This window comes from Engraulis encrasicolus, chromosome 10 (genome assembly GCF_034702125.1).
Source record: "Engraulis encrasicolus isolate BLACKSEA-1 chromosome 10, IST_EnEncr_1.0, whole genome shotgun sequence".
In the NCBI taxonomy this organism is placed as follows: domain Eukaryota; kingdom Metazoa; phylum Chordata; class Actinopteri; order Clupeiformes; family Engraulidae; genus Engraulis; species Engraulis encrasicolus.
In genome coordinates, this window is record NC_085866.1 from 36,695,338 (window position 1) to 36,722,947 (window position 27,610).

The 27,610-nt window shown below is 44.3% G+C and overlaps 1 protein-coding gene across 1 annotated transcript in view; it reads right to left on the bottom strand.

Annotated features, from left to right (window-relative positions):
* Positions 1-27,610, bottom strand: part of cacna1fb (calcium channel, voltage-dependent, L type, alpha 1F subunit) — a 72,516-nt gene that overhangs the window by 26,113 nt on the left and 18,793 nt on the right. The window contains exons 5-24 of the mRNA XM_063207612.1: positions 25,153-25,292; positions 23,688-23,842; positions 21,487-21,639; positions 19,951-20,147; positions 19,296-19,399; positions 18,260-18,411; positions 17,094-17,171; positions 14,767-14,848; positions 14,356-14,382; positions 13,590-13,750; positions 12,388-12,613; positions 10,005-10,212; positions 9,600-9,720; positions 9,073-9,145; positions 8,300-8,357; positions 8,099-8,147; positions 7,561-7,666; positions 6,187-6,316; positions 3,387-3,446; positions 2,908-3,014 (exon numbers count right to left, since the gene is read on the bottom strand). Coding sequence (XP_063063682.1) covers positions 2,908-3,014; positions 3,387-3,446; positions 6,187-6,316; positions 7,561-7,666; positions 8,099-8,147; positions 8,300-8,357; positions 9,073-9,145; positions 9,600-9,720; positions 10,005-10,212; positions 12,388-12,613; positions 13,590-13,750; positions 14,356-14,382; positions 14,767-14,848; positions 17,094-17,171; positions 18,260-18,411; positions 19,296-19,399; positions 19,951-20,147; positions 21,487-21,639; positions 23,688-23,842; positions 25,153-25,292 — 2,387 coding nt within the window. The remainder of the gene's footprint in view (positions 1-2,907; positions 3,015-3,386; positions 3,447-6,186; positions 6,317-7,560; positions 7,667-8,098; positions 8,148-8,299; positions 8,358-9,072; positions 9,146-9,599; positions 9,721-10,004; positions 10,213-12,387; positions 12,614-13,589; positions 13,751-14,355; positions 14,383-14,766; positions 14,849-17,093; positions 17,172-18,259; positions 18,412-19,295; positions 19,400-19,950; positions 20,148-21,486; positions 21,640-23,687; positions 23,843-25,152; positions 25,293-27,610) is intronic.

Below are 27,610 nucleotides of genomic sequence, written 5' to 3' on the forward strand. Positions count from 1 at the left end.
TGATGCATGCTCATTAATGCGTCTGAGCCCAAAGGAATGTCTATTCAGCCCTCCAGCATCATGACGGTGATGATGACAGCTAAAAGGCATAAACTCACTGGCATACATATGAAAAGCTTCCTTATCAGACTGTCTTCATTTCCCTTCAGAAGCATCTCCCTTCCTCTCCAGCTGGGGGCCGTTTTGGCTACAACCCAAGGAAAGTAAACAGCTAAACTTTGGGCCATCTTTTTTGGGCCTACTTTTGAGCAGAGAATTTATTTTTAACCTGCCAGTGCTACAATGAGTCAAGTCACTTTCCGTTAACTGTGGAGTATGAAAGGGATGCTACATATTTGTTTGTTCCAACCCTCTGCGAATATGGAGGGCACCGTAATATATTGAAATGTAAAAAAAATCACATCATGAAGCTATTTAGCGTATGAATGTTCAGTTGTGAGCAATTGGTAAGTGATGGATATGAAGGAGACACTGACGAAGGCAATAGCCGAAACATTTGTTTACACTTCTGCTGCTAAGTAAAAAATAAAAAATAAAAAGAAGAAAAGAAGAACCCGAGTGCGATCCACTTTCTCACCTTCTAAGTGATGGATATGACTCAACACCAACACTAGACCTATAAACCTTGCTTCAAAGGATAGAAATTATTTTGTGACCACTAGTCCCTCTGTCTACATGGTGCCAAGTTAATAAAGTATATAGAGAATGAGCTACTCTTCTGGATTCATGAAGCTCAAAAATCTCACTGTACTGCACCCCTCTTCTATAATATACTATAAAACATTACAACCAGTTAAACGTAAAAAAGTTATTTGCCCTACTGCCTTAAGTTTGTAAAATAAATCAACTTGAGAAAGCCTCGAGTTGAGTTAGCCCACGAGTTGAGTTCATTTACAGTGTAAGCAAATCAAATCAAATGCTTATGACACAGCAAGTGTGAAGCATCTTCAGCTGCATTGGCAGAATCCTGACAGTGGTATAAGCTGTTCATCATCATCTTCATCATCATCATCATCATCATCATCATCATCGTCATCACCATCATCAAAGGGCATTATGTGCCACTGCATGGAAAACAGTGCCAGGGCCATCGAGATAGAGATAGCAGGTCACTGTGATAGCAATCAAGATAGCAGAGTGCTGTGACAGTGGAAAGTGGGGGGCCATCAGCGAAACACAGCTGGGGCAGATTAACCGGTCGCCCGTTCATCCTGCAGGGACACTCAGTCATCAAAGGTCATCACAGAACTGCAGGAGTACACACACGCACACAAGTACACACACACACACAGGCACACACACACACGCACACGCACGCGCACACACACACACACAGCTATCACGACTGACACAGTTGCTGCTGTGGGGAACTGGGGCAAACCGCATCATCCGGCATCCAGAGTTTTTAATGGCTTGCTGTCAGGTAAGGCAAGGCACGCATCTGCCTAATGGTGGACAAAGTGGGCTCTCTAAGCCCGTGGCGAAGAGGAGGAGATTTACTTGTTTGGCTTCTAACCCGGGGCCTTCAGGGTACCAAACGTGTGCTCGCACCGCTACACCAAACAGCCAGGCTTGTTGATGTAACCGTCAGAGCATAAGCCAGGATTTTTTTTTAAAAAGTCTTTTTCGACTTGATAGGACATTGTGAGAGGTGGACAGGAAGCGAATTGAGAGAGAGAGAGACGAGGAAGGGTCGGCAAAGGACCCGGGCTGGGATTCGAACCCGGGTCAGCCGAATGGCAGGCAAGTGCCCTTCCGGTCGGCCACGGCAGGGCCACAAGCCAAGATGTTACAGCCTCTTTTAGTATTTTCTCTCTGCCCACAACCGTAGTGATAGTCGGACCAGTACATACAGTATCTGCTGTGTGTGTAAGGTACAGTGTAAGGCAGTGGTTCTCAAACTTTTTGTGTGAAGTACCACCCGCATCACCCCCATCAACAGCTACGCTACGGTCACATTCAGTGCAAGTTTGTTGTTAAATTTCTTGCTTGCCTAGAATTATCCTGCATTATGTTTTCAGATTCATACAGTTCAATATTACAAAATGTGTGACCAAAGAGACATTTTCGACTGCAACAACTTTCGACTGCAACAACCAGCCTTCAAATCAATGCACAAAAAATGAATTCTTCCAAGTACCACCAGAAATGTCTCAAGTACCACTAGTGATACGCGTACCACAGTTTGAGCACCACTGGTGTAAGGTGTTTGGGTGTGATGTGTCAGGTTATATCACCTAGGTGACCTGCTACAGGGGAGGGAGACCAGAGACACTGGCTGTCATAGCAATGCTGTTACTGTATGAAGCAGATGAGGTTTTTTTTTCCAGCAAACAGCAAACAGTGAGTCAGATAGCCAGTGATCCCATCTGAAGAAGACGTATGAGTCTTCACTGCAGTGTACGGTGCTGTTGTGAGAGGATGTGATAAGTCAGGTCAGATCAGGACAGGTAATGTGACTTACTAGCATTCTTTAAGTCACATTTTTAGTTTCAGACGTGTAAGTTTTATTCTTAACCTGACATGACATTCGACGGTGCAACTTCCGTCTTAATCAGAGGGTCACATGGATGTTGATGTGATTTTGAAGCACGTCACAAATTAACATCCATCTGACCCTCTGATGAAGATGGAAGTCAAAACCATGTCGAATCCATGTCAAGTAAAGGATAAAACATTTACATGTCTGAAACAAAAGAAAATGTAGCCCCTTAACGTACGCCATTCCACCAGTGGAACGCTGTAATACTGTAGTCACGGAAAAAAACGTAACTAGCATATTACTACACCACTATGACAGTGCACAGGGCCTTTGGTAATACATTATGACTTAAGGTCATTGCCATTCTGGTAACAGCTTGTTTATAACAGGGGCCGAGTTTTACTGGGTTAAGTCATGTGACTTACTGCAGGAAGAAGGAGACCAGCGACACGCTGACCACCAGCAGGTCCAGCAGGTTGGAGACGTTTCGACAGAAGGAGCCCTGATGCAGGAACGCACCGTGAACGGTCATCTACAGCACATGGAAACAGGCAAAAGGTCACTGAAACAGATGGCCATTGTTGACAGTTGACATCTAAAGTAAACGTCTAAAGACAAACTAAATTTTGCAATGATAGCTAATTCAACATATTTGATTCTGTGTGCTTTTTAACAGGGTGAATAAATGTTAATTCAAATGACCTTCAAGCCAAAAGCAAAAAACTACAATATGTAACATACTGCAGTTTTTGGTGTCACATTGTGCAGAAGTACATAGGAGGTTAAGTACACAGGGTAAAATGTGTTGAAGGGCTGGATTGGCACAGTACCTATGGAAGCTGGTGTGACTGTAAAGTTGGCATGACATGAGAGAGCTCTGTCATAGGACTGATTTGCATTGTACCTTGAGGAGGATCTCCACCGTGAATATGGATGTGAACGCATAGTCAGCATAGCCCAGAAGCTGCAGAGAGAGAGATAGAGAGAGAGAGAGAGAGAGAGAGAGAGAGAGAGAGAGAGAGAGAGAGAGAGAGAGATATGGAGGGACAGACAGACAGACAGACAGACAGACAGACAGACAGACAGACAGACAGACAGACAGACCGACAGACAGACAGAAAGTTAGACAAGTCAGAATTCTCGATCATTCAGCAGAGCTAAATAGACCATCAGGCAGACAGACAAACAGAATGTTCTACATGGAGGACTTAAATGGCACTGACTCAAATGGCACCCCATCCCTGGACAAACCAACCCCACCCAGCAGCCCTCGAACTTATCCTGACCTCAACAACCACCCCTCATCTCTACTCCAACACCCTGATCTCCACCCTCGACCCCCCCCCATGATTGCACCCTGTTTCCCCCTGGCCCACTCCTCAGCTGGCTCCAAATTGGCACGTCTAGCCCAGGCCATGGCAAAGACTGCAATCAGGGCAGCAGCTGCTTATAGCTCCTCTGCTAGCCTCAGTCTGCTCTGGGTGGGTGCAGGGCAATGATGGGCAACTTACATTCAGAAGCTATCGCACATTCCAGTTCAACATATTCCAAAACCTGTCGAAATTTGCCCTATTTGGACAGAAAAAGCAGGTCTTTTTGAATATGAAGCACTGGATTGTAGCTTGTGAATCCAGGTTGCCCATCACTGGGTGAGTGCAGTGCTCTGCTCTGCTCTGCTCCACATGGCCCTCTGGGTCAGAGAGCCGGGTCAGCCATTAGACTAAATACAGACTTGGTGCTCAGAGCCAAGAGGTTCCTCCTGACAAGGATTCTGTGTCACTCAATTATGTTGGAGGAGAGGGACCAGCTGACAGGTTTCTGTGTGTGGTTCACTGTCGGTCATGACTTGGAAGCAGAAAGCGCATGCAGGCGTGTGTGCGTGCGTGTGCGTGCGTGCGTGTGTGTTTGTGTGCGCGTGTGTTTGTGTGCGCGTGTGTGCGTTGTGTGATATTAGGCAGCATCATCGACTGTACCACCCCCATACTGTACGGTAGTCTACAGACTCTACAATACACAGTAAAAAAGGCAGTGTTGATTTAGCACGGAGAATATATGGGCCAAATAGATTTATTGTTAAACTCAACTCTTTGATAGTTTAATTAACATTGCAAAGGCATAACTGCTCTAAAACAGTGTTAAATTCAACTCTGTAAGTGTTAATACATCACTCAAAGATTTGAATTAACACTATATTCTCAGAATAGGGTTGAATTAACACCTCATTTTTGCAGCCCAGTTCTCTACAGACAGTGGAAGATGATTGACTGTTGTGATGACTATGTTTTGTTTAAAGGTTTTGCTTTCCTGCTCTGCTGTGCCAGCGGTGTGCTGTCAGCAGGCCTGCCGACGGGTGGGAGGAAACGTGGTCCCTGGCCAAGAGTGAGAGGGGCCCCAGAATCGGGTCTTGTGTCTTCAAGATATTGTATGAATTGAGAGGGGGGTCCTTTCAGGTGATTGTGTCCTGGGCCCAGTCAAGGCTGTCAGCGGCCCTGGCTGTCAGTTCTGACTCTGAGGGAGGCTAGATGACGTGCATAGAGACAGAGAGTAATGAGCAATCTGGCTACAGCAGCCGTCGCTCAGTACCACATGCTGCTTTACAGCCACTACAGTAAAGCCAGCTGAGTGTAATTAACACAACTCTTCTATTCAGCCAGCTTAAAAAGGTGAAATCACCTGTATGAAGGGCAGTTAGCACCAGGTGACTTCAGACAGGAATCTCTTCATTAATTATAGGATTATGAGACTCAAAGTTATCTATTATTACCTCCGCCAAGGAGGTTATGTTTTCTGTAGCGTTGGTTTGTCTGTTTGTCTGTCTGTCTGTGTGTTTGTCTGTCAGCAGGATAACTCAAAAAGTTATGCACAGATTCGAATGACATTTTGTGGAGTTGTTGGAAATGACAAAAGGAACAAGTGATAAAAGGTTGGTGGTTATCCGGATCACGATCTGGATCCCGGATTTTTTCAAAAGGCAGAAAGACTTGGAAAAAAATAAGGGTATAACATAGTCAAATGTTCTGTCAATCAGCTTCCTTGGCAGAGGTCTGCACTCTATGAGTGTATTTGTAGTTATAAATTATTATTATTATTATTATTATTATTATTATTATGGTATTGGTGTACTTCGGTGACTATACAAATGTAAGATGTATACGGTATAGCCATATTGTCTTGATCATGGTTGATGAGGAAGCTGAAAATTTTAAGCCGCATGAGACACAAGTTATCCTCCAATTGCTGGCAAATGGGTCATTGGATAATAGCCTGTGATTCCAGGTTTCCCTATTCACGGTGGATGCACCATGCCCAGACAAGGGCACCCCCTTTGCCTCAATGCCCTGCCCTTTCCTTCCCTTCCAATCTTCCACCTTATTGACATTCCTCTTTCTCTCCCTGTATTCTTTTCCTCTCTCCCTTCTTCTCACCCCTCTCTCTTTCTATTCCCTCCTCCACGCTCCAACTCTCTCCCTCTCTCTCCCTCCTTCCCTCTTTCTGTCTCTCCATCTCTTTCCATCCCTGCTCCCCACCTCCCCTCTCTGTGTCTCTCTGGCTCCCTCCCTCTCCCTCTCTCTCTACTCACATTGTTTCTGAAGGAGTGGGCCCTGATGGGCTCCTTCGTGTTCCCTCTTTCTACAACCCCTCCATCCCTCTATCTCTACCTCCCTTTCTCTCTCCCTCCCTCCAATCTCCCCCTCTCTACTCACGTTGTTCCTGAAGGAGTGTGCCCTGATGGGGTCCTCAGCGGCCAGCGAGATGCTGCTGAGGATAATGAAGACCAGGATGAGGTTGCAGAAGATGTGATGATGGATTAGAGTGTGGCAGCCCACCCTGATCCTGTACAGGGAGAGAGAGAGAGAGAGAGAGAGAGAGAGAGAGAGAGAGAGAGAGAGAGAGAGAGAGAGAGAGAGAGAGAGAGAGAGAGAGAGAGAGAAGTGTGGGATAAGTAGAGGGATAGAGGGAGAGAGAGGAGTGGATGAGGAAATTAGAGAGGAAAGAGATAGAAAGAAGAGGAGAGGGGGGGGGTGTACAGGGAGATAGAGGGAGGGAGACGGAGAGAGAAAATTGTGGATGAGAGTGTGGGAAATTAGACCAGGAGAGTCGAGAGAGAGAGAATAAAAAAGAATGAGGGACAGGACGATAAATAAACAGAGAAGGAAGAAAAAGTGTTATTGGATTTCAGGTGTGTTTTTAAATTATCTGTTGAGTGGATATGGAGGAAGCCAGGAGGACAAGTGGTATAGTATGGGATCACCATGTCCTATTACACTTCAGCTCTGAGCCGCCAGATACAGTAGATTTATTTTGACATTTACAGCACAGGTGACTGATGGAAAAATCTAGATAGGAAGATGGGAAAAATAGAAAATATACACATCTTCTGGGTCAAGTGGTTTGCATTTTGTTTCGGTCAAAATTGGGTTCAGCCTGGAAATTGACTTTAATGCACCTCATTTGCCTTGTGAATATGGGTTGCAACCAGAGGCGATTATAGGTTCAGCTGGGGCCCCAAGCGAAATTTTAACTGAATGAACATTTGAAAGAAATTTGCCACTACTACAAAGTGTGAACTGTGTGAACTGCCTAGCCTGGTGACAAGATGCGCCTCTAGTTGCAACCCAATATATAGTTTGCACAACACGTTGAACTGGACAGTATGACAACCTTGAAGGCCCTTTTTTATTTCAAATAGCCACATCGTTATTGAACTCTGGCTTTTGTATGGGGCAGAATAACCAACAAAATATCTACAGACAGCAAAGTTTAGACTGGGCTGAGTGACATCTGCCTTCACCAGACCACACTGGGCCGAGCCATCTTCCACAAGTCCTTTGTTATTGAACCATCATTTTTCTTTGGAGGGACGGCACATCAGACTGCAGACTACAAGCCAAACAATAACTATAGTCACTAAGACTTCTGAGGCTAGACTACCATAAGAGGCCATAGAGGTCAACGTTGACTGATTGCACACTATAGCCTGGGAAGAATGGGTTTGGGTTAGACAGGACCGGTACCAAACTGAGCTGTCAATACTGTAAGAGGCACCGATGCCCCAGGGCGGCCGGCACCAGACTTACGGGTTGGTGTTGCTGAGGCAGAAGAAAGCACTGCCCTCGGGGATGGGCAGGACCTTCTCCTTGGGTGGGGCCAAGTCAGCTATTTTTAGCTGATCTTCTCCTTCCTCTGTGGTCACAAGAACGAGAGAGAGAGAGAGAGAGAGAGAGAGAGAGAGAGAGAGAGAGAGAGAGAGAGAGAGAGAGAGAGAGAGAGAGAGAGAGAGAGAGAGAGAGAGAGACAGAGACAGAGACAGAGACAGAGACAGAGACAGAGATAGAGATAGAACAACAAAGAAACATCAGTAGTGTCTGGAACCAGGGCAATAGGGGAGGTTAAAAAACTCCACACATGATCACAAGATTGTGTAGAGAAAATACTCATACAATTACAGATTTTAATGTTTGTATATACAGTTTCAATACAAAAGAAAAATGTCCTCAAAATGAAAAATTCTTTGCCTTTATGTTTAAATTAAATATTGGTTAATGAAATGTGGTGATGGGAAATAGAACAACATGGCTGCACTCATCACTTAAACATCTGTGTGAACACACTTACCTTCCTCTCCCTCTGCTTCCTCCTCTTCCTCATACTCATCCACATCCACCTGGGTGGAAAGAATATCACAATAGATAATATATTATGAATAAAATATAATTAAAAAAATAATAATACATTATAATATGCAAATGCCAAAACGATCAGATGTATCTACTAGTCTTCTTCTTTTATGCTAATGTTACTGCCCCGAATTCTTACCTTCACTTCTTCATTTTCAGCTGCTCCTTCTCCCCCCCCTTCTCCCTCTTTCTTCTCTCTGTGGAGAGAGAGAGAGTGTGTGAAAGAAAATAAGCATTAAGGAGGATATGTCAGGGCAGAGAGAGAGAGAGAGAGAGAGAGAGAGAGAGAGAGAGAGAGAGAGAGAGAGAGAGAGAGAGAGAGAGAGAGAGAGAGAGACAGAAAGACAGAGAGAGAGAGAGAGAGAGAGAGAGAGAGAGAGGGAGAGAGACAGAGAGAGAGAGAGAGAGAGAGAGAGAGAGAGAGAGAGAGAGAAAGACAGAGAGAGACAGAGAGGGGTGTAGAAAGAAGGATATAGTGAGGGAGAGAGAGAGGGGGGAAGAAAGAGAGAGAAAGAAAGTGTGAAAGAAAAGGAGCGTTAAGGAACTGCCAGGACAGACAGCTCGCCGAGCTGCTTGACGTCTCCCTCAGCAGTTTAGGGTACCTGTTGAGTCTTACTGCTGGCAGGAAAGTGCTTCCCTAAATAGAAAGAAATGAACAATTACCCCCCACCCCCACCCTCTCCACACACATCTTACCCTCCCCACTTTTCCCAGCCTCTCTCCCCTTTAAGGAAACTGTTACAGGTGCACAAGTGAGCTTAGAAAACTTGAAGAGGAAGAGGAATAGGAAGAACTTCTTCATGATGCAATGGGTTTCTCATATGAGATAAGTTCTGGTACAGTATGAAGTAAGAGGCCCATTTTGCATTGACCAAAAGGTATTTTGTTTGACATGAACAGCTCGTGACTCACTCTGGCTTCTTCTCTTCTTCTCCACCAGCCAAGTTGTCCACAGCGATAGCCAAGAAGACATTCAGGAGGATATCTGATCAACAGGTTAAGGTGGACATACAAAGGGGAAGCTCTATTGTTTTTAGGTTGGCACTCTGTCTGAAATATTTCTGCCTTGCAGAAAGTCTGCTCAATGCTATTCAGTGTAGTTTAATATTAGAATGAATACACAAAATGAAATTGCACATGGCTTTCAGGACACCACCATGACAAAAGTGACCCAACAATTCAATGGATACCCTGAGCCTGAAATAAAACACTACCAACAAAATGCATATGTAATGCATCAGGTATACCAGAGCAGAAGTACGCTCCAGTCAGGGGCGGTGCTAGGGGCAATTGCTTGGGGTGGCACTCGAGAGAGGGTGGCACTATCATGAAAATCCGGCCTACAGTGGCATCGTGAAAATCTGCAATTACCGCTATTAACACATTATTTCATCAGCAGTTATAAGCATTTTTCCGCCCTGGCTCCAGTGAAAGGATACAGTTACCACAGATGAAGAGGATGACAAAGTACAAGCAGACGATCATGCCAGGGAAGTGTGGTCCACCATAGGCCATGATGCCGTCATACATCACCATGTTCCAGTCCTCACCTGTCAAGATCTACACATGCCAACAGGAATAGATGCATTAACAAGAAGTGTTGCAGCCTTTCAAGATATCTAGACAGACAGATTGATCAATCCTGTTTATTTCCATTAACGTCAAAGTGATAACACAGCACGACATCATCATTTAGGATTACAGTAAATGATGGTGATGATGGTGGTACACTAAGGAAAAAAGTAAACATTTACATTAAATTTTAAAAACTACACATTCAATTTAACTAAAATAACCTATATTTTTCTGTTTTAAGTCAAAGTATTGACAGATGGAAGTGTTACCTGAAAACAGGTAAGCAGGGCTTGGGGAAAGGAGTCAAAGGTGCTGCGCTTGGTCTGCGTCTCGTCGAAGTTGAACTTGCCGCCGAAGAGCTGCATGCCGAGCAGGGCGAAGATGATGAGGAAGAGGAAGAGCAGCAGCAGCAGGGAGGCGATGGACTTCATGGAGTTCAGCAGAGACGCCACCAGGTTGGACAGGGCCGTCCAGTGCCTTCACACAGAGAAATAAGACAAAGCCAGATGCCTGTAAAGATCCTCATTCGTCCAAGTCATATAATCTCATGTTTTAGTCTGAAGGTTTTTAATAGACTTTATAGAGTTCAGCAGGGATGACTCGTGGAAGTACAATGGACAGCAGCCACGAGGGAGCAGCACCATCGCGAAACTTTGACCGGCCAACACTGCGAAAATCGTCAATTAGCACTATTAACTTTATTTCCGCATTTCTAAATTCTATAACACTAACGCAAAAAAAAAAATGCATTATGTTGTGCAGTTTTTTCATCAAAGTTTTCTTTTTGCCTGGGCAAGGAGTGTCCTCCAGGTGCAAATTATTGTAGGATCACCACTGGCGATGCCACCATGATGGACAGGGCCTTTCAGGCACCAGGCGTCAAGTGTCAGTTTTGGCAGATGGGGGCACAAAAAGTCATAGGGACAGGCCAGACAGAGGAATTCAAAGAGATGAGGCCGAGATGAGGCCGCATCAACTTTAAAACCGGGCAACACATTACTTTTCATGAACTCAGCACAGAATTTCAATGGCTTTGGAAAGGAACAAGAACGCCTTTTAAACAATAGCAAAAAATAAGGTGAATATACAGTAGGGCTACTGCAAGTGTAAGTGATGGCCTCTTTATACACGCTTAAAAATTAAAGACTGTCATTCATGTCAATAGCCTATGCTGAAATATTTTCGAATAATATTCATCACACTTTTTCTTTGTTTTCCCCCAGCACATACTGTACAGTAAAAAGGAGAAATAAAGCTACGTGGGCTGATGTTTCTGACCCAGGTGACCTTGAAGAAACTCAGTAAATGCCCAGTGGAGGCATAACACAGTATCAACAATATGAAGTATATATGATATATGTACATATATTATATGGAAATAATCTACTAACAATGTAATATCTGAACAGAGCTAAGAACTTTGTCCTCCTCCATCAACATATAAAAAATAAACACCAAGCAAGCAGGGGCTGTTGCTCCACCAGGTGATCTTGAGGACCCTGAAGAGGCATACGGAAGGCAGTATAGAGATGCCCAGTGAACCTCCATAGGCAGCAATACATGAAGTATGTTGAAATACTGTATATACGTTTTATTTCTCTCCAACAACATATATAAACATTAAAATAAAGCCAAGGGGGCTGGAAGAGGCTAGTGTTGCTAGACCTGGCAACCTTGAGGATTCTGAGTAGGTGTACACAGTAGAGCAAAGAGATTCCCATAGTGGGCATACGCCACATTAAGCATTTATGAAGTATGTACATAGTAATTATGTGAACATTATCTAGGTATATCAAACCCTTAACAGTTCGTCGAACATAATAAAAACATATGAGTTCAGAGTTAAGTTTTTTCAGAGTTGTGCTGTTTCAGCACTTGGTAACCTTTGAAAATCCTGAGTAGGCATACGCAGCACAGCACAGCATGGCTGAGGGGACTCATAACCTCCATAGGCAACATAAAGGATGTATGTAGATAAATTATAAGAGAATGATGTGTCCAATTGCCCATATATGACACAATAAAAACCATTAAGCCTCTGCACAATGATTAAAAAAACTATCAAGTAAAGCTGTAGGAGGAGATGCTGGGGGTTTCTGCACCTGGTATCTCTGAAGATCCAGAGTAGGCGTTAGCCGCGTAGCACACAGTGATGCTGAGGTATACTGTATGCAAGTACCGGTAGTATGTAGAGGAATATAATGTGAAAACTATCTATATCAAATCATCTATACCTAACATAATAAAAACATTCAAGTTCTGAATAACGATAAAAAAAAACTTTTTTTTGTTGTGGCACAGAATGCTAATGCAGTTGACCCATTGAGAGCTGTCTTGGGTCGTTTCCCATCTCTCTCCCATATTTCTCTGCTAGTACTAGGCATGGCCATAACTACCATTGAGGACACAGAGGTCACGTCCTCTGTATTTTTTTCAGTAATCAACAATGATACATTCAGTCTGTATACGACATCCCCTTTTATCCTCAAGGCAGTGATTAATGAAAACAAACATAAGAGTTTGACTGAAGAGTTTGAAGCATTCTAAATGTATGTACAGCACACAGTACTTGACCTCTGTATTTAAAAATGTCTGGTTACGGCCCTGGTACTAGGCTGATAAAAAAAGATGTGAGAGCTGTTGTCGCAGCACCTGGTGACTTTGAAGATCCTGAGCAGGCGTACGCAGCGCAGCACGGCGATGCCGAGCGGGGGCATGATCTCCAGCTCCACCAGCACCGTCTCCAGGATGCCGCCGCACACCACGAAGCAGTCGAAGCGGTTGAAGAACGCCACAAAGTAGCCCGCCAGACCCAGGCTGTACATCTTCAGCAGCATCTCCACCGTGAAGAGGGACAGCAGCACCTTGTTGGCAATGTCTGGGGTGAGACATAGAGGGAGAGAGAGAGAGGGTGAGGGGTTAAAGAGACTCATCTCATACAGTGTGGTTGGACTTTTGCTTTACCTGTGTCCTTTGCTTTTTTACTTGCCTGCTCTGTACTCATTTGTATGCTCTCTCTCTCTCTCTCTCTCTCTCTCTCTCTCTCTCTCTCTCTCTCTCTCTCTCTTTCTCTCGCTATCATGCACAGCATCTCTTGCATGATTTGCGTCCTTTACTGTAAGTCACTTAAGGTAAAAGCGTCTACTAAGTGTTTTTATTAATGTAATGTAATATGGTAGAAGTTGCAGTAAAGCCAAAATCATATGATGAATAACCTTGACAACCAATAAGCTAAAGTGGGTGGTGATGTCATGCAGCGACTGTCATTACAAGTCCGGACAAGTTGCCACCTGAACAAGGTGTCTTTAATGTTGTAACACAAAGGTCACGATCTGACACAGCTGGAGTTGATTTAATGAAAACAGCAAAGGAGAGAGTGACAGTGGGACGTTAAAACATGCGTACTACTATCTTAGATTGAAAAGTTATAGATATAGAAACAGTGACCACCTTTGGTGCATTTTGTTGTATTTCAAGGGGTAATGGCAGGCCAGAGACCATGGTTATACTAAAGATGCAAAGATAAACCACTATAGGGTTGAGGGTGTACTCTGAGTCTGAAGTGCCCTGAGCATGGACCTACATGGAGTGTGCAAACCTTTTTTCTTTTTTTCTTTTTTTACACCTTAAGTGTGCAAGTGACCCTGAACATGGTGCAATACCCAGGCACTGCTCCCCTGGCCACCGGGGCGCCTACTCAGCCTTGTGCCTTACTTCTACCTTGTGCGGTGTGAGATATAAATGTACTGTAATAAATGTATTGGCAGAGTCACAATGACAAAAAATGAGAGCTTCACTTCACAAAATGCATCAAAGTCCCAGGGTGAGCTGTTTGTGTTTGAAAGTGTTCTCACTTTGGAAGTCTGTGAGCCATTCAGGCTGGTTGTAGTGTTCTGAGGCACTCAGCGCCGTATTGAGGAACACCAGGAGCAGAACCAGCCAATAGAATGGCACCGACTTCACCGCCGTACGACAGTTCCTACGAACTGCCCGGTTCCAGCGACGCAGAGTTCGACTGCAAGGGAATACACACCAATGTTATTAATGTACCCACACAGACACATACCAACACACTCAGACACAAACACACACAAACACACACACACACACACACACACACACACACACACACACACACACACACACACACACACACACACACACACACACACACACACACACACACACACTACGTAGATAGAAAACGTCATAAATTACTTTTGGCTAATGTTGGTACAGTATGACAACTAAAATGTATTATGTAAGGGTACCATGCAACGAGGTGTGCATTAAATGGTTATAAGTCAGTTAAAATGGTTTTAAAATAAATCAAACCAGACATGAAGGATACTCAAATAGTTGATGGTTGCTACAGACATATTCTATTGGGTATTGAGGTGGACAGGTGCTAAGGTTTTAAGTGTTTTAACAAAACCAATTTTGAGATTAGGGAATTACTTTCAAACATAAGAAATAGCTTTAATGCATGCCTAGCAACCAATCAGAAAGCAGCATAACATTCCAGAAGGTCAATATGATGACAACAACAATGATCCTTTACTTGCATACAAAAATAAACAGCGTAAATGGTAGTTTTTAGTACGGTATGTGGGAACGTACCAGCCTGGGATTTTCGCGATTTTTGCACTGAGAAGCAGAGACAAAGACAGGACAAAAGACAAGACAAAGAGAATGTGTTACCACAGAATGCGTTACCAAAGCAGCTAGACAATAACATGTGCAACAGCAACATCAGCAATGGCAACATTAACAAACAATATTAATGACAACAGTTAGTACTGCAGACACAACATGTTAATTGAACAACATTGAACAACTCATTTTCTCCATTGGTGAAGTGAGTTGTTAGCTGTACTGTAGAGAGGCTGAAGTGATTGGATACCTGTATGCATGTGTGTGTGTGTGTGTGTGTGTGTGTGTGTGTGTGTTTGTGTGTGTGTGTGTGTGTGTGTGTGTATGCATGTGTGTGTGTGTGTGTGTGTGTGTGTGTGTGTGTGTGTGGGGGGTTACCAGCAGACTGTGCAGCAATCAACGTGTTCGTCATCGATGTTCTCTGTGTTCTCTGAGCCTGCCTCGCTAGCAGGGAGACTCGCTAGAGGAGATGGAGAAGAAAGAAAGAAAGAAAGAAAGAAAGAAAGCAAGAAAGCAAGAAAGAAAGAAAGAAAGAAAGAAAGAAAGAAAGAAAGAAAGAAAGAAAGAAAGAAAGAAAGAAAGAAAGAATGAAAGAGAGGGGCATGGAGAATATAAAGGGAAAGAGAGAGAGAAAGGAGTGTGGGGGAACAGATAGAGAAAACACCAAATATCAGAAACTGGCTGATGACAGAGACTGAAGCTGATTGTCAAACATAGACTTCCAAAGACTTCTTGAAAAGAGGGGTGGTTAACTGAATGAAGAAATAAAATGAGCACCAAATCCGTGGCAGCAAATTTGGAGCATCGGAGGAGGGTACGGCATCCCCCAACAACCCCAAACCTCCCAACCAACCAGCCCCCCCCCCCATCCTGCTCCCTCCACCTCCAAAACAGTATCCCCAACTACACCCACTGCCCTCTCCTGCTTCCCTGCATCCCCACACCACCCTTGTCTGATCCCCTATCCACACAGTCATTTTTGTGGTGTTAATTCAACAATTACAGATTCGATTTAACATCTTCAAGAGTGTACAGTATTCGCTCACATAGTACAAACCCCAACTCCATTGAAGTTGGGACGCAAGGTTAATTGTGAATAACAACAAAATACTGCCATTTTCAAAAAGTCTGGGTCTGACATTAGTTGGAGAACGGTACAAAGAAAACATATCAGCCATCAAAACTGACCAAAATTATTGTTTTGGGGAATATTCATGAATATGTAAATCCAACGCGTCTCAAAAGAGTTGGGACGGGGACAATAAAAGGCAGCAAATGTCGAGGAAGACAAAAAAACCCAAAGGACAACACTTAACAGTTAATAGCATTAACCGATGAGATGATTTTATATAAAAACAGTGTTGATTCCTATCTTGGACATGATTTCAACAGCATATATGATAGGTGTATTCCTTGTCATGCTTTGCAATGTTTTCCTTTCTGTAGTGCTTACACTGTGGCAGGTCTTGACCAAAAGCAAGCCATTTTATGGCCTGCTGGTCCTTATGTTGGAGTTAAACTGTTAAAACATAGTAGAGAATGCAATTGGTCCTTACTATGTGGCAGTAATCGAGGATCTCCCCTCAAAATATAAAGCACAAGTGGCTTTTCATGCTGTTTAAAACCCATTTATTTAATTCAGTACTGTATTCAATTCTACAGGTGAGTTAGAACAGCTTAACCAATGTACTACTGCACCCCCATGCCATCATGGAGGCTGACTTTTGGAGTTAGCACTAACACAAGTTGCATGGTCAATTTTCACTGTAGTACAGGATGTGCAAGACTATTATTTTCAAAAAGAATTGACTTCTACAACTTCTTCTGACTTCTGTAAGCAAATTACAGTTTCCCATGTCTTCTGGGTCTATTTGAAGTGAGCTCGGGTGGATAGGGGAATGTTAAACCCCTCACACATGAAGCGTCCTTAATATAGTCAAGTTTTATCTAGCAGTAATTCTCGGAGTGCTAGAGTGAGACTACAGCCAATATATATTTCATGATGTTATGAACCTATACAATGATTTTAATGACAAAAATATGTCTTATGTACACTCATGCACGGTAAATCAAGGGAATTCAAAACTTTATGTAATAACTATGGTAATTGTTCCCTCTGCATCTTTAATTCTGAGTGACTCAGCCTCTCTGTGATTGTCTTATACCTGGACACTCAAATAGTACATCAGTACAATTCATTTTGAAATGTTCATCCTTTTTGTTTTATCTTATTTGGATGTTTATAACATTTCACTGATCCCCGGCCCAACTTATTTGAGACGTGTTGCAGTTATCAAATTAGAATGAGTACATATGTCCCCTAAAACAATATTTTTTCTCGGTTTTAACACTTGATATGTTGTTTTTTCACTATTCTCCATCTAAGGAATATATTGAATGTTTTGAAAATGATAGCATTTTGATTTTATTCTCAGTTTACCAGACGTCCCAACTTTACCGGAGTTGGGGTTTGTACTTTCTCAGTACTCTCTTCTTAACACTTTATTTTATTACTGTGTACCCACCACTCTCCTCTCCTCCCTGAGCCACAGCTGGTATGTGTCTCTGTTGTGGTGGAGGAGTGGATGTGTGCCATTGGATGGTCTCTGTGTGTTTCTCTGTCTGTGTTAGGCATGTGTGCGTGGGGGTGTTTGTGCTGTGGGATGATGGTAATGGTGGAGAGGGTGTAGGTCTCAGTAGCTTACCATGTGTCTCGTTGGAGTGGCTGAACCAGCCGAATTTGGAACCCCTCTTCTTGTCGGAGAGATCACGCAGCGATGGGCCTGATAACATGAGGGAAAAAGATAAGGAAAGAATAGAGGAGGAGAGACGGAGGAATAGAGAAGTGCAGAATAGGAAGGCGAGAAATAGAGGAAGAGAGGAGTGATGCATGTGAGAAAGACAGGAGGAGAGGAGAAGGGAAAATGATGAAAAGAGATGAGAAAACACAGCAGATACATGGAGAAGGGAGAGAATATGAGAAAGAATGGGATGAGAAAAAGAAGGAGAAGAAGAGAGAAAAAGAGAGGAGAGAAGAGAGACTCGTCAGATAACGGTAGAGAAGCTGCAAGGGCCCTGTGCACAATCACGCATGCTCAAACTGTTTACACTGTGTGTGTGTGTGTGTGTGTGTGTGTGCGCGCGCGCACGTGTGTGTGTGCATGTGTATTTGACTAACACAAATAAATGTGTGCAAACACACACACACACACACACACACACACACACACACACACACACACACACACACACACACACACACACACACACACACACACACACACACACACACACACACACACACACACACACACACACACACACACACAGAAACACACTTGTTCCTTTGTGTTTAGTCAAATGCATGTTTGTTAGTCAAATTTGTGCTTATGAATGCTTCACACAAAGGTATTCAGGGGCATGGAAGTGAATGCACATATTCTTCTACTGATTTTGATGAATATGTATGCAAGTGTGTGTGTGTGTGTGTGTGTGTGTGTGTGTGTGTGTGTGTGTGTGTGTGTGTGTGTGTGTGTGTGTGTGTGTGTGTGTGTGTGTGTGTGTGTGTGTGTGTGCGCGCGCGTATGCGTGTGTGTGTGTGCATGTCTATGTGTGTGGATATGACAATGTGCCCGCATTCCTCGGCCTGTGTATGTTTACATTTGCACTGTATGTATGTGTATGCATGAGTGTGTGTATATCCATATGTACACGCATGCGTGCATGCGTGTGTGTGTGTGTGTGTGTGTGTGTGTGTGTGTGTGTGTGTGTGTGTGTGTGTGTGTGTGTGTGTGTGTGTGTGTGTGTGTGTGTGTGTGTGTGTGTATGTGTGTGTGTGTGTGTGTGTGTATTAGTCTCTGTGCTTGCTTACGTTTATTTCCATCCTCATCCTCCTCGTCGATGTCCTCTGCCTGGGTGATCCAGTCCATGTATCCACACAGGTCCTCTTCCATCTGCTGTTTCTCTCGCAGCTTCTGGAAGTCTCCACGCGCCTTCGCCTTCTCTCGCTCCTTGGAGAATTCTCTGCATGACACACACACACACACACACACACACACACACACACACACACACACACACACACACACACACACACACACACACACACACACACACACACACACACACACACACACACACACAAATAGAAGACATAGGCACGCACGCACACATGCACACATACACACACACAGGATGACACACCGTTAAACAGTCAGTCAAGCGTATGTGCAGCGAGCCACAACAAATATGCTTTACACTTTTTTTCACAGGCTCTTGCTCTGATTATGTAAAGAACTCTCTTTGGTGTTTTTGGGTGTGTGTAGTGTTTTCAGTGTGCAATCCACTGTTGCTCTTTGCACTGTAATGGGGCTGTGCACCTGATTTGGCTGTTAGTTCTGCATCTAGAGTGCAACAATACTTACTCACTATAAGACTCTAGAGCAGGTTTTTAATGTATTTTTATGGGCTTTTTCGGCTTAATTTCAGATAGGACAGTGAAGAGCGACAGGAAGCGAATGTGGAGAGAGAGACGGAGTAGGGATGGCAAATGACCCAGGCCGGATTCGAAGCCTGGGTGCAACCATTGGGCATACAAGCCCAAATGTGGGGGGATTAGCGCGCTGCGCATCGCCCCCCTATAGAGCAGTTTTTATAGTACACTACCAGGGACGACTGCACTGCACTATCTAGGATCGTCCATGCACTTTGGGACTCTGATGAATACTGGACAAATGTCTTTCTTGCTTGCCTATCACAAACAAGGACAGTGAGATGCCTGAGCAGGCCGAGCCCTGGGGTACCTCTAGGTGTGTGTGTGTGTCCATACGTGTAAACAGGGTCTTATTCTTACAATAATTCAACACACAAAATTAACTCCAAATGAACTGTATAGATTATGAACTTACCCGCTCAACACACCCAACACAAGGTTCAGGACGAAGAAAGAGCCAAAGATGACTAGACTCACGAAGTAGACCCAAGGCAGCTCGAACCCTATGGCATCGTTCATCTGCGTGTGTGTGTGTGTGCGTGTGTGACACAGAGAGAGAGAGGGAAAGAAGGGAAATTGTGAAAAAGGTGAACACAGAAACACAGACATGCGTTTGGCGTTGCTCTGGGAGTAAAATGTTCAAGTGAGCGGAGAAATGCACTGATTCATTATGCTTGTGTCACTTCATGGCTACATCTTGGCCAGAAAGGGCACCTTCACACGTAAGTCCAGCGTGTGAACGTGTACAGTGGAAAGTATGTGTTTGTTTGTGTGTTTTTGTTGCTTAAATGTGTATGTCGTTTAGTGTGTGTGTGTGTGTGTGTGTGTGTGTGTGTGTGTGTGTGTGTGTGTGTGTGTGTGTGTGTGTGTGTGTGTGTGTGTGTGTGTGTGGCCTGGTGCCCAAACATGTGTTTGCTTGACCTGTTTACTTCAGCAGTACATGTAAGGGTGTGAGTGTGTGCGTGCATGCGTGTGCGTGTGTGTGCGTGCGCGTGCGCGTGCGTGTGCGTGTGCATGCGTGCGTTGAAATTAAATTAAACAGTTAAATAAAACTGTAAATTAGACAGTACCCAGTATAGCACATCAGTCCAGCCTTCCATAGTAATGCACTGGAACACAGTGAGCATGGCAAAGAAGAAGTTATCGAAGTTGGTGATGCCGTTGTTGGGGCCATCCCACTTGCCCCTGCACTCAGATCCGTTCACCATGCAGTGGCGTCCATGGCCCGCAAACGCACATGGCAGAGGGTCATCATCAGCATAGTCCTCTGAGAGAAGAAGAAGAAGACGACAAGGAGAGCGAGAGATGAAAAAAATGAAAGCTTGCCTGTTCTGGCAGCATGCAGCAATGAAGTGGACATTAAAAACATAGGACTGCTCTCACCAGGCTAAGGATTAACACATAAATCGTGGTTAATAAAAAGTGTTCAGCTAAGACACCAACAAGACTTATCTCAACAGGGAGAAGTTTTTGCAAAGGGTTAGAGAAGAAGAACTGCTAGTGCTCCCTGTTACATAGGGCATACTACTGATGGAGGTCCTTGGATGAGGAACGAAGCATGAAGGTCCAAGAAGAAGTCTATTTACTTACTAAGCTCTTTGGATAACATGACCTATTACATGTAAAACGTTTTGGCACCTACTGTGCAGTGTTGCTATGAAGTAGCAGGAGTTATGAAGAGTTCGGAAGATGGTTATGAAGTGTTATGAGGAGTTGTCCTGATGTGCTAACCTTTAAAGGAGCACGAGGTAGGATGACGTCATTTGCGCAGTGCCCGTGCCATGCCTGTCTCAAAATCTACACCATAATGAAAAAATGCTGTTCAAATAAACTCGCTGTCATGATGTTTTTTCATCACGGAATGCCAGCAGTTTATACAAATCTGAATACAGTATGTAAAGCGATTTTTCGTATGAAAATATGATATGATTTTTCATATTCCCACGACACTCGTTCGGACCGCTCTGTCAAAAAGTTGCATTTGGGATTTTCTGATAGCGGACATCGTTCACTTACCTATGACTCACATAACCATCGGCTGACTCGGGACAGTGATTAATTTAACTTTTAATCCTATCTGGAGCCCCTTTAAATACATGCCAATGGAGTTGCAGGACTTAGGAAGTGCAACTCTGAAACTATCAACTTAAAATGGAGAAAACTGCACTCACAAGAGCAGTCTCATTATTATTTATCATATCCCCATGTCAAGCAAATGCGGTGCGCCCCTTAAGTAATCAGAAACACATTTGCTTGTGGACATGATTGTATAATAAATAATGAGAAAATAATGAGAGTTTTCTGACATTTTAAGTTGACAGTTCTTTTTTTACATGCACGCAAAGCCTTTTCTTTTACATTAGAAGGTAAGCATACCTATTATGGCTAGTATGCTCTGGAACTAGCAAAAGTGTTATGAGAAGTTATTCTGATGTAAAAACCCTTTGCTAGGCATGTCAAAGACGTAGCACATGCGGTGCAGATGTCCGTCTAAGAGAGTCGCTGATAATGGAATATTATACAGGCCTTAGCAGGAGTTATTGTATGAGGAGTTCGGAAGTTGGAATGTTGCGAGGAGTTATTATACTGCATTAACCCTTTGTTACCTGTGCCAATAAAGAAGCAGGTGCGGTGCATGCGTCCGATGAAGAGCTCGAGGCCGATGATGGCGTAGATGATGATGACGAAGAGGACCAGCAGGGAGATGTGCAGCAGGGGGACCATGGCCTTCATGATGGAGTTCAGCACAATCTGGAGACCTGAGAACCGCACGCACACGCACACACACAGGCACGCACGCACGCGCGCGCGCACACGCACGCACGCACGCACACATGCATCAGCTTAGTTCTGAATCTTTTCTGCAGTTTTTTTCAGATCAGATTCTGGTATTTACTGTAATATAAGGACAAGTGAGACAAAATAAAAGGAATTGAAATGTCAAGCTCCCTCATCTTACAAAAGTATAAAATGGGACATTCTGGTGCATCTAAGGCATCCTCCACTGTTTGTGCATGTGCATGTTTGCATGCCTGTCTCCCTCTGTGTGTATTTGAGTGTGTGTGTGTGTGTGTGTGTGTGTGTGTGTGTGTGTGTGTGTGTGTGTGTGTGTGTGTGTGTGTGTGTGTGTGTGTGTGTGTGTGTGTGTGTGTGTGTGTGTGTGTGTGTGTGTGTGTGTGTGCGCGCGTGTGTGCGCGCGTGTGTTTGTGCGCGCACACACGTGAGTGTGTCTTGGTGTGAGTGTGTGTGTGTATGTATGCGTGAGTGTGCCTGTGCTCTTTTCTTTTTCACTGACTCCACACACTTGTTGTGGCAGCTCAGTGCCTCTTGCGCTGCATTGCCTATTAAGCGTAGCATGAAGTGGCCCCGGGCGCCGCAAAGATGACTCAGGTCTGAAATGCCTCCAAAGGAGCTCATTTATGATTCAGCCTTAGTCACCACCCCCCACATCCCCATCCAGAGAGGGAGCGGGGCAGAGCGAGGCCATGCCATCCCGAGCCACCACGCTCCCCCGTGATTGATACGCCACGTGGGCGCCACCTCCTGAAGGTGCTAACCTTTACCAGGGCTGCTAGCCGCGTCCCGATGGGAGCAAACACGCATACTACAGTTGACGGCTACTGTCGAGTTGAAGACTTTATTGTAGCCTAGCTAGCATACGCACTGCTGTGAGTGGGAAGTAAATAAGGCCGTAGGGGGCGAGGGGCCTTTTTTTAACACACAGCGGAGGACAATAATTTAAAATGAAAAACAAAACTGTGCCATACATCCAGCAGGGCCATCTGAAGCTAATTGAAACAGAGTCGTCATGCTAAGCGCTGCGTGAGCCACTACGTTGCTATGCCACTACAAATGACTTTGTTTACAACTTGTGAGCGTTACCTCAGCGACAACTGCGCTAAGACAGCTAGTACCTAAACCCAGCAGTGACAAATGATTAAAGAGATTACAAAACAGCATCAAAGGGACACATTTTTTAACTAGGCCTGCAAGACACACCATAACAACCTCAAAGTAAAAGAAAGGACTACATTTAATGTGATTCATATTTAGCCTCATCATCAGTTTGACAACATTTTGGACGATGATCAGCTTATGCGCTTGGGGAGTAGAGTTTTGGATTTGCTTAACACTTCAACACATGGAGCACAAAAGAGTAACTAAGAGAAAAGTAATGTTTATTCAACCTACGGTATCTTGATGTTGCGTAGCTGATATGCTGTTTAGGCAGCTATAATGTACACCAGAGATGGTGAAAAGGCCAGAACCTAGAAAAACTTTCTGTACACTCTGTTGTATCTTCAGTGTGTATGTTGTGTATGAATATTATACAGTGCCACAGACACAGACACAGACACAGACACAGACAAACAGACACACACACACACACACACACACACACACACACACACACACACACACACACACACACACACACACACACACACACACACACACACACACACACACACACACACACAGGACTAGACTGGGCATCTGGTATAGCGGGCATTTTTTTGGTGCGGGAGTGCGGGGCCCACCGGTGGGTCAGTTCTGCGCCACTAATTATGAGGGGGCCCCTTTAAGCCAAAAGTGCTCGGGCCAGTCCAGGCCTGCACAAACACACACACACACACACACACACACACACACACACACACACACACACACACACACACACACACACACACACACACACACACACACACACACACACACACACACACACACACACACACACACACACACACACACACACACACACACACACACACACACATTCATCAGTAGCAAAGACAACACTCACTTGGCACTCCCGAGACCAGTCGTAGGGGTCGGAGCACTCTGAAGGCACGCAGGGCTTTGACGTCCAGGCCGCCTGGCTTGCCTGGCACGTGGTGGGTAGAGGCGGCCTCGCCATGGGGTTTATGGGTGACGGTCTCCAGAACCACACTGAACAGTCTGTGAGGGCACATACACATGCACATACCCCCACGCACACACACACGCACACACGCACACACACACACACACACACACACACACACACACACACACACACACACACACACACACACACACACACACACACACACACACACACACACACACACACACACACACACACACACACACACACACACACACACACACACCAACAACTGACCATCACTGAGTGGGATTTTACAGGGCCACATCCCCATCCCAAACAGGACCATGTTAATTAAGCATTAACATAAGATATCATTTGATTGTATTACACTCCCCTTCTTCTGAAACAGGATATTACATATGACACACTAAATACAACTACACTACCTTGACTTGTACATTTATGTTGTCTCTATGTTTTGTGTAGACTATATGGACTGAATTGTTTTCTTTTTTTTCTTATTAAGCTATGCAAAATACTAAAATAGCTAACAAATAACATATCGCACATTTCTACATGAAAGGAAGCCCTTGCTCTTCAAGATTAACTATGCACATACATACAGTGTGTATATTGCGTTGGTATACATAAAATATTTGCCACTACAGGAATACAGGGAGGGGAATACAGGGAGCCAGGGGAATACTTGTGGGTTAAACTGAGAGGAGAGACAAGTCTGTCTGGGACAGATTAAAAGACAAACAGGGACAGGACAAAAAGCGGCAGAAAGATAGATGGGAGAGAGAGAGAGAGAGAGAGAGAGAGAGAGAGAGAGAGAGAGAGAGAGAGAGAGAGAGAGAGAGAGAGAGGAGGAGGAGGAGGGGTGGTTGCATTATAAAGACTGCAAGCCAGATCAGGCCAGATAATCCAAGAGAAGAGAGCAAAGGGGAGAGTGAGGGTGAGAGTGAGTGGGGGGAGGAGAGAGTGGAGAGACACAGAGAGTGGAGATAGAGAGAGAGAGAAAGGGATGAGAGCCAGAGAAAGGGATGTCAGAGCAAGCAGGAATGGGGGGGTGGGTGACAATACGAGAGAGGGATGTGAAACAAGGAAAGAGAGCACACATTAATAGAAGATGACATGCAGGAACCAGGCTAATTGCCCTTAAAAGAGGCAAATAAGCAAACAATTACTGAATATAAAAAAACAATCCTGAGACCAGCACGCATGGTAAATCACAAACAACAAGGAACGGAAGTACAGCAAAAAAAAAAAAACATGAACGAAAGAGAGGGATAGGGGAGGAAAAAGCACGAGAATAGCTTCATCGTGAGAGCGTGAAACAAATCGCGGCTGATAGGTCACTCAGGCAGACACGGGCTGAGGCTGAGCACCAACGTACCCGACGATGACAATGACAAAGTCCAACAAGTTCCAGCCATTGCGGATGTAGGAGCTGGGGTGCATGACCAGACCGTAGGCAAGAATCTTTAGGAAGGTCTCGATGGTGAAAATGATGAGGAAAACATACTCCACTTGTTCCTGTAGGGCCACAAAACAAAGAGATGAAGAAATAAATAAATGGTACATAAACGGCACATGAATACAGTACAAAGAAGTCTAAAATAAGTTTGATTTGGGGATTAGATTTGTACACATTTATTTGTGATTGTACTTCATTGAATTGATAGGCATAAGTAGATGTAATAGATAAAAAAGCAGGACTAACACGTACAGTCTCTATTAATTTTCAGATTGATTTTTAAGGCTACATTTTTTAAAGGTTGTAATTTGTGATAGATTTTAGAAAACACAACATTTTGGTGCACACAGGAGGATTGTAACTTTTGTAGTCTTTGTTGTGACAGGAGATTAAGCTAAACATGTATTTTAACCTTGATTACTGATTACTTCTAGAAAGCTTCCGGACCACAAACCTTCTAACATAACATAATATAACATAACATTATAATGTTAGGGTTTATGGCAAGTTATAATGGAATGGTGTCTCTACTTAAGAGGGCATTCTATTTAAATGCCAGGATTAATTGCATCATCACAACGTCAATGGTTGGTCGCACTGCATTAACCGATTTGTTTATTGTTTTCACTGTTACGTATCTCATTGTTTCAACAGGAATAATCATTGCTGTCAAACCATTGCTGTTCATATCCTATTCACATTCAATTCATCCAGTTGACCCTTGATCAGTAATTATACAAAACCTACTCATCTACCCATGCAGCATTTTTCATTCTTCCACTATTCATCATCCATCCATCCGTCCATCCATCCATCCATCCATCCATCCATCCATCCATCCATCCATCCATCCATCCATACATCCATCCATCCATCCATCCATCCATCCATCCATCCATCCATCCATCCATCCATCCATCCATCCATCCATCTCTAGATCCATCCAGATGTTTTGCATTGCCCCGGGTCATTCTATGGCTGGTGACGTGGTGATTTTGTCCTGTGCATTTCTGATTGCACAATGCCAGCCAGGCAGGCAGCCACATGGGCGGAAACAATGACCAACAAGGAGCACTCCAGATAGCACTGCACTGCAGAGTCATGTGACTGTGTGGCTCTCTCTGTGTGTGTGTGTGTGTGTGTGTGTGTGTGTGTGTGTGTGTGTGTGTGTGTGTGTGTGTGTGTGTGTGTGTGTGTGTGTGTGTGTGTGTGTGTGTGTGTGTGTGTGTGTGTGTGTGTGTCTGTCTGTCTGTCTGTCTGTCTGTCTATACATTATCTGTTAAGTTAAGAGAGAGAGAGAGAGAGAGAGAGAGAGAGAGAGAGAGAGAGAGAGAGAGAGAGAGTTTGGCATGTGTTTATTCTTATGAGTACTATTTTTATGAGTGTGTGTGTGTGTGTGTGTGTGTGTGTGTGTGTGTGTGTGTGTGTGTGTGTGTGTGTGTGTGTGTGTGTGTGTGTGTGTGTGTGTGTGTGTGTGTGTGTGTGTGTGTGTGTGTGTGTGTGTGTGTCTGTCTGTTTATACATTATCTGTTAAGTTAAGAGAGAGAGAGAGAGAGAGAGAGAGAGAGAGAGAGAGAGAGAGAGAGAGTTTGAGTTTGGCATGTGTTTATTCTTATGAGTACTATTTTTATGAGTGTGAGTGTGTGTGTGTGTGTGTGTGTATGTGTGTGTGTGTGTGTGTGTGTGTGTGTGTGTGTGTGTGTGTGTGTGTGTGTGTGTGTGTGTGTGTGTGTGTGTGTGTGTGTGTGTGTGTGTGTGTGTGTGTGTGTGCCTACGTGCGTGCGTGCGTGTGTGTGTGTGTGTTTGATAGACTTTGTTTTAAGTGCATACAGCCAACACAAAGCACTCCACAACTACAACACGCAAGCTGGCACGCCTACTGCAGTACTGTGTGCTATATGGCAAAGGCAGAGCAGACTCTAGTGTAGATGTGGCTGACTTGTGGTGTGGTGTGGTGTGGTGTGGTGAGGAGGCAACTTTAAAATGGGTAAGGGAGAATTTGTGGGCATTTCAGCGGATTACCAATCTGTCATCATCCCATGCCCAGCGCCTTGTCTCGACAGATTGGCGGACGAGACCAGCCAATCCGAAGCCAACGCAGCAGGGGAGAGAAGCTCTGTGTACACGTTTGCATATGAACAAATACAAACATGCTGAAACACAGACACAAACAGACGCCTACGCACAAATAGAGACAAAACACACAGACACAATACACACACACACACACACACACACACACACACACACACACACACACACACACACACACACACACACACACACACACACACACACACACACACACACACACACACACAGATAGACAGACAGACAGACACAGACACAGACATACACACACACACACAGACACAAA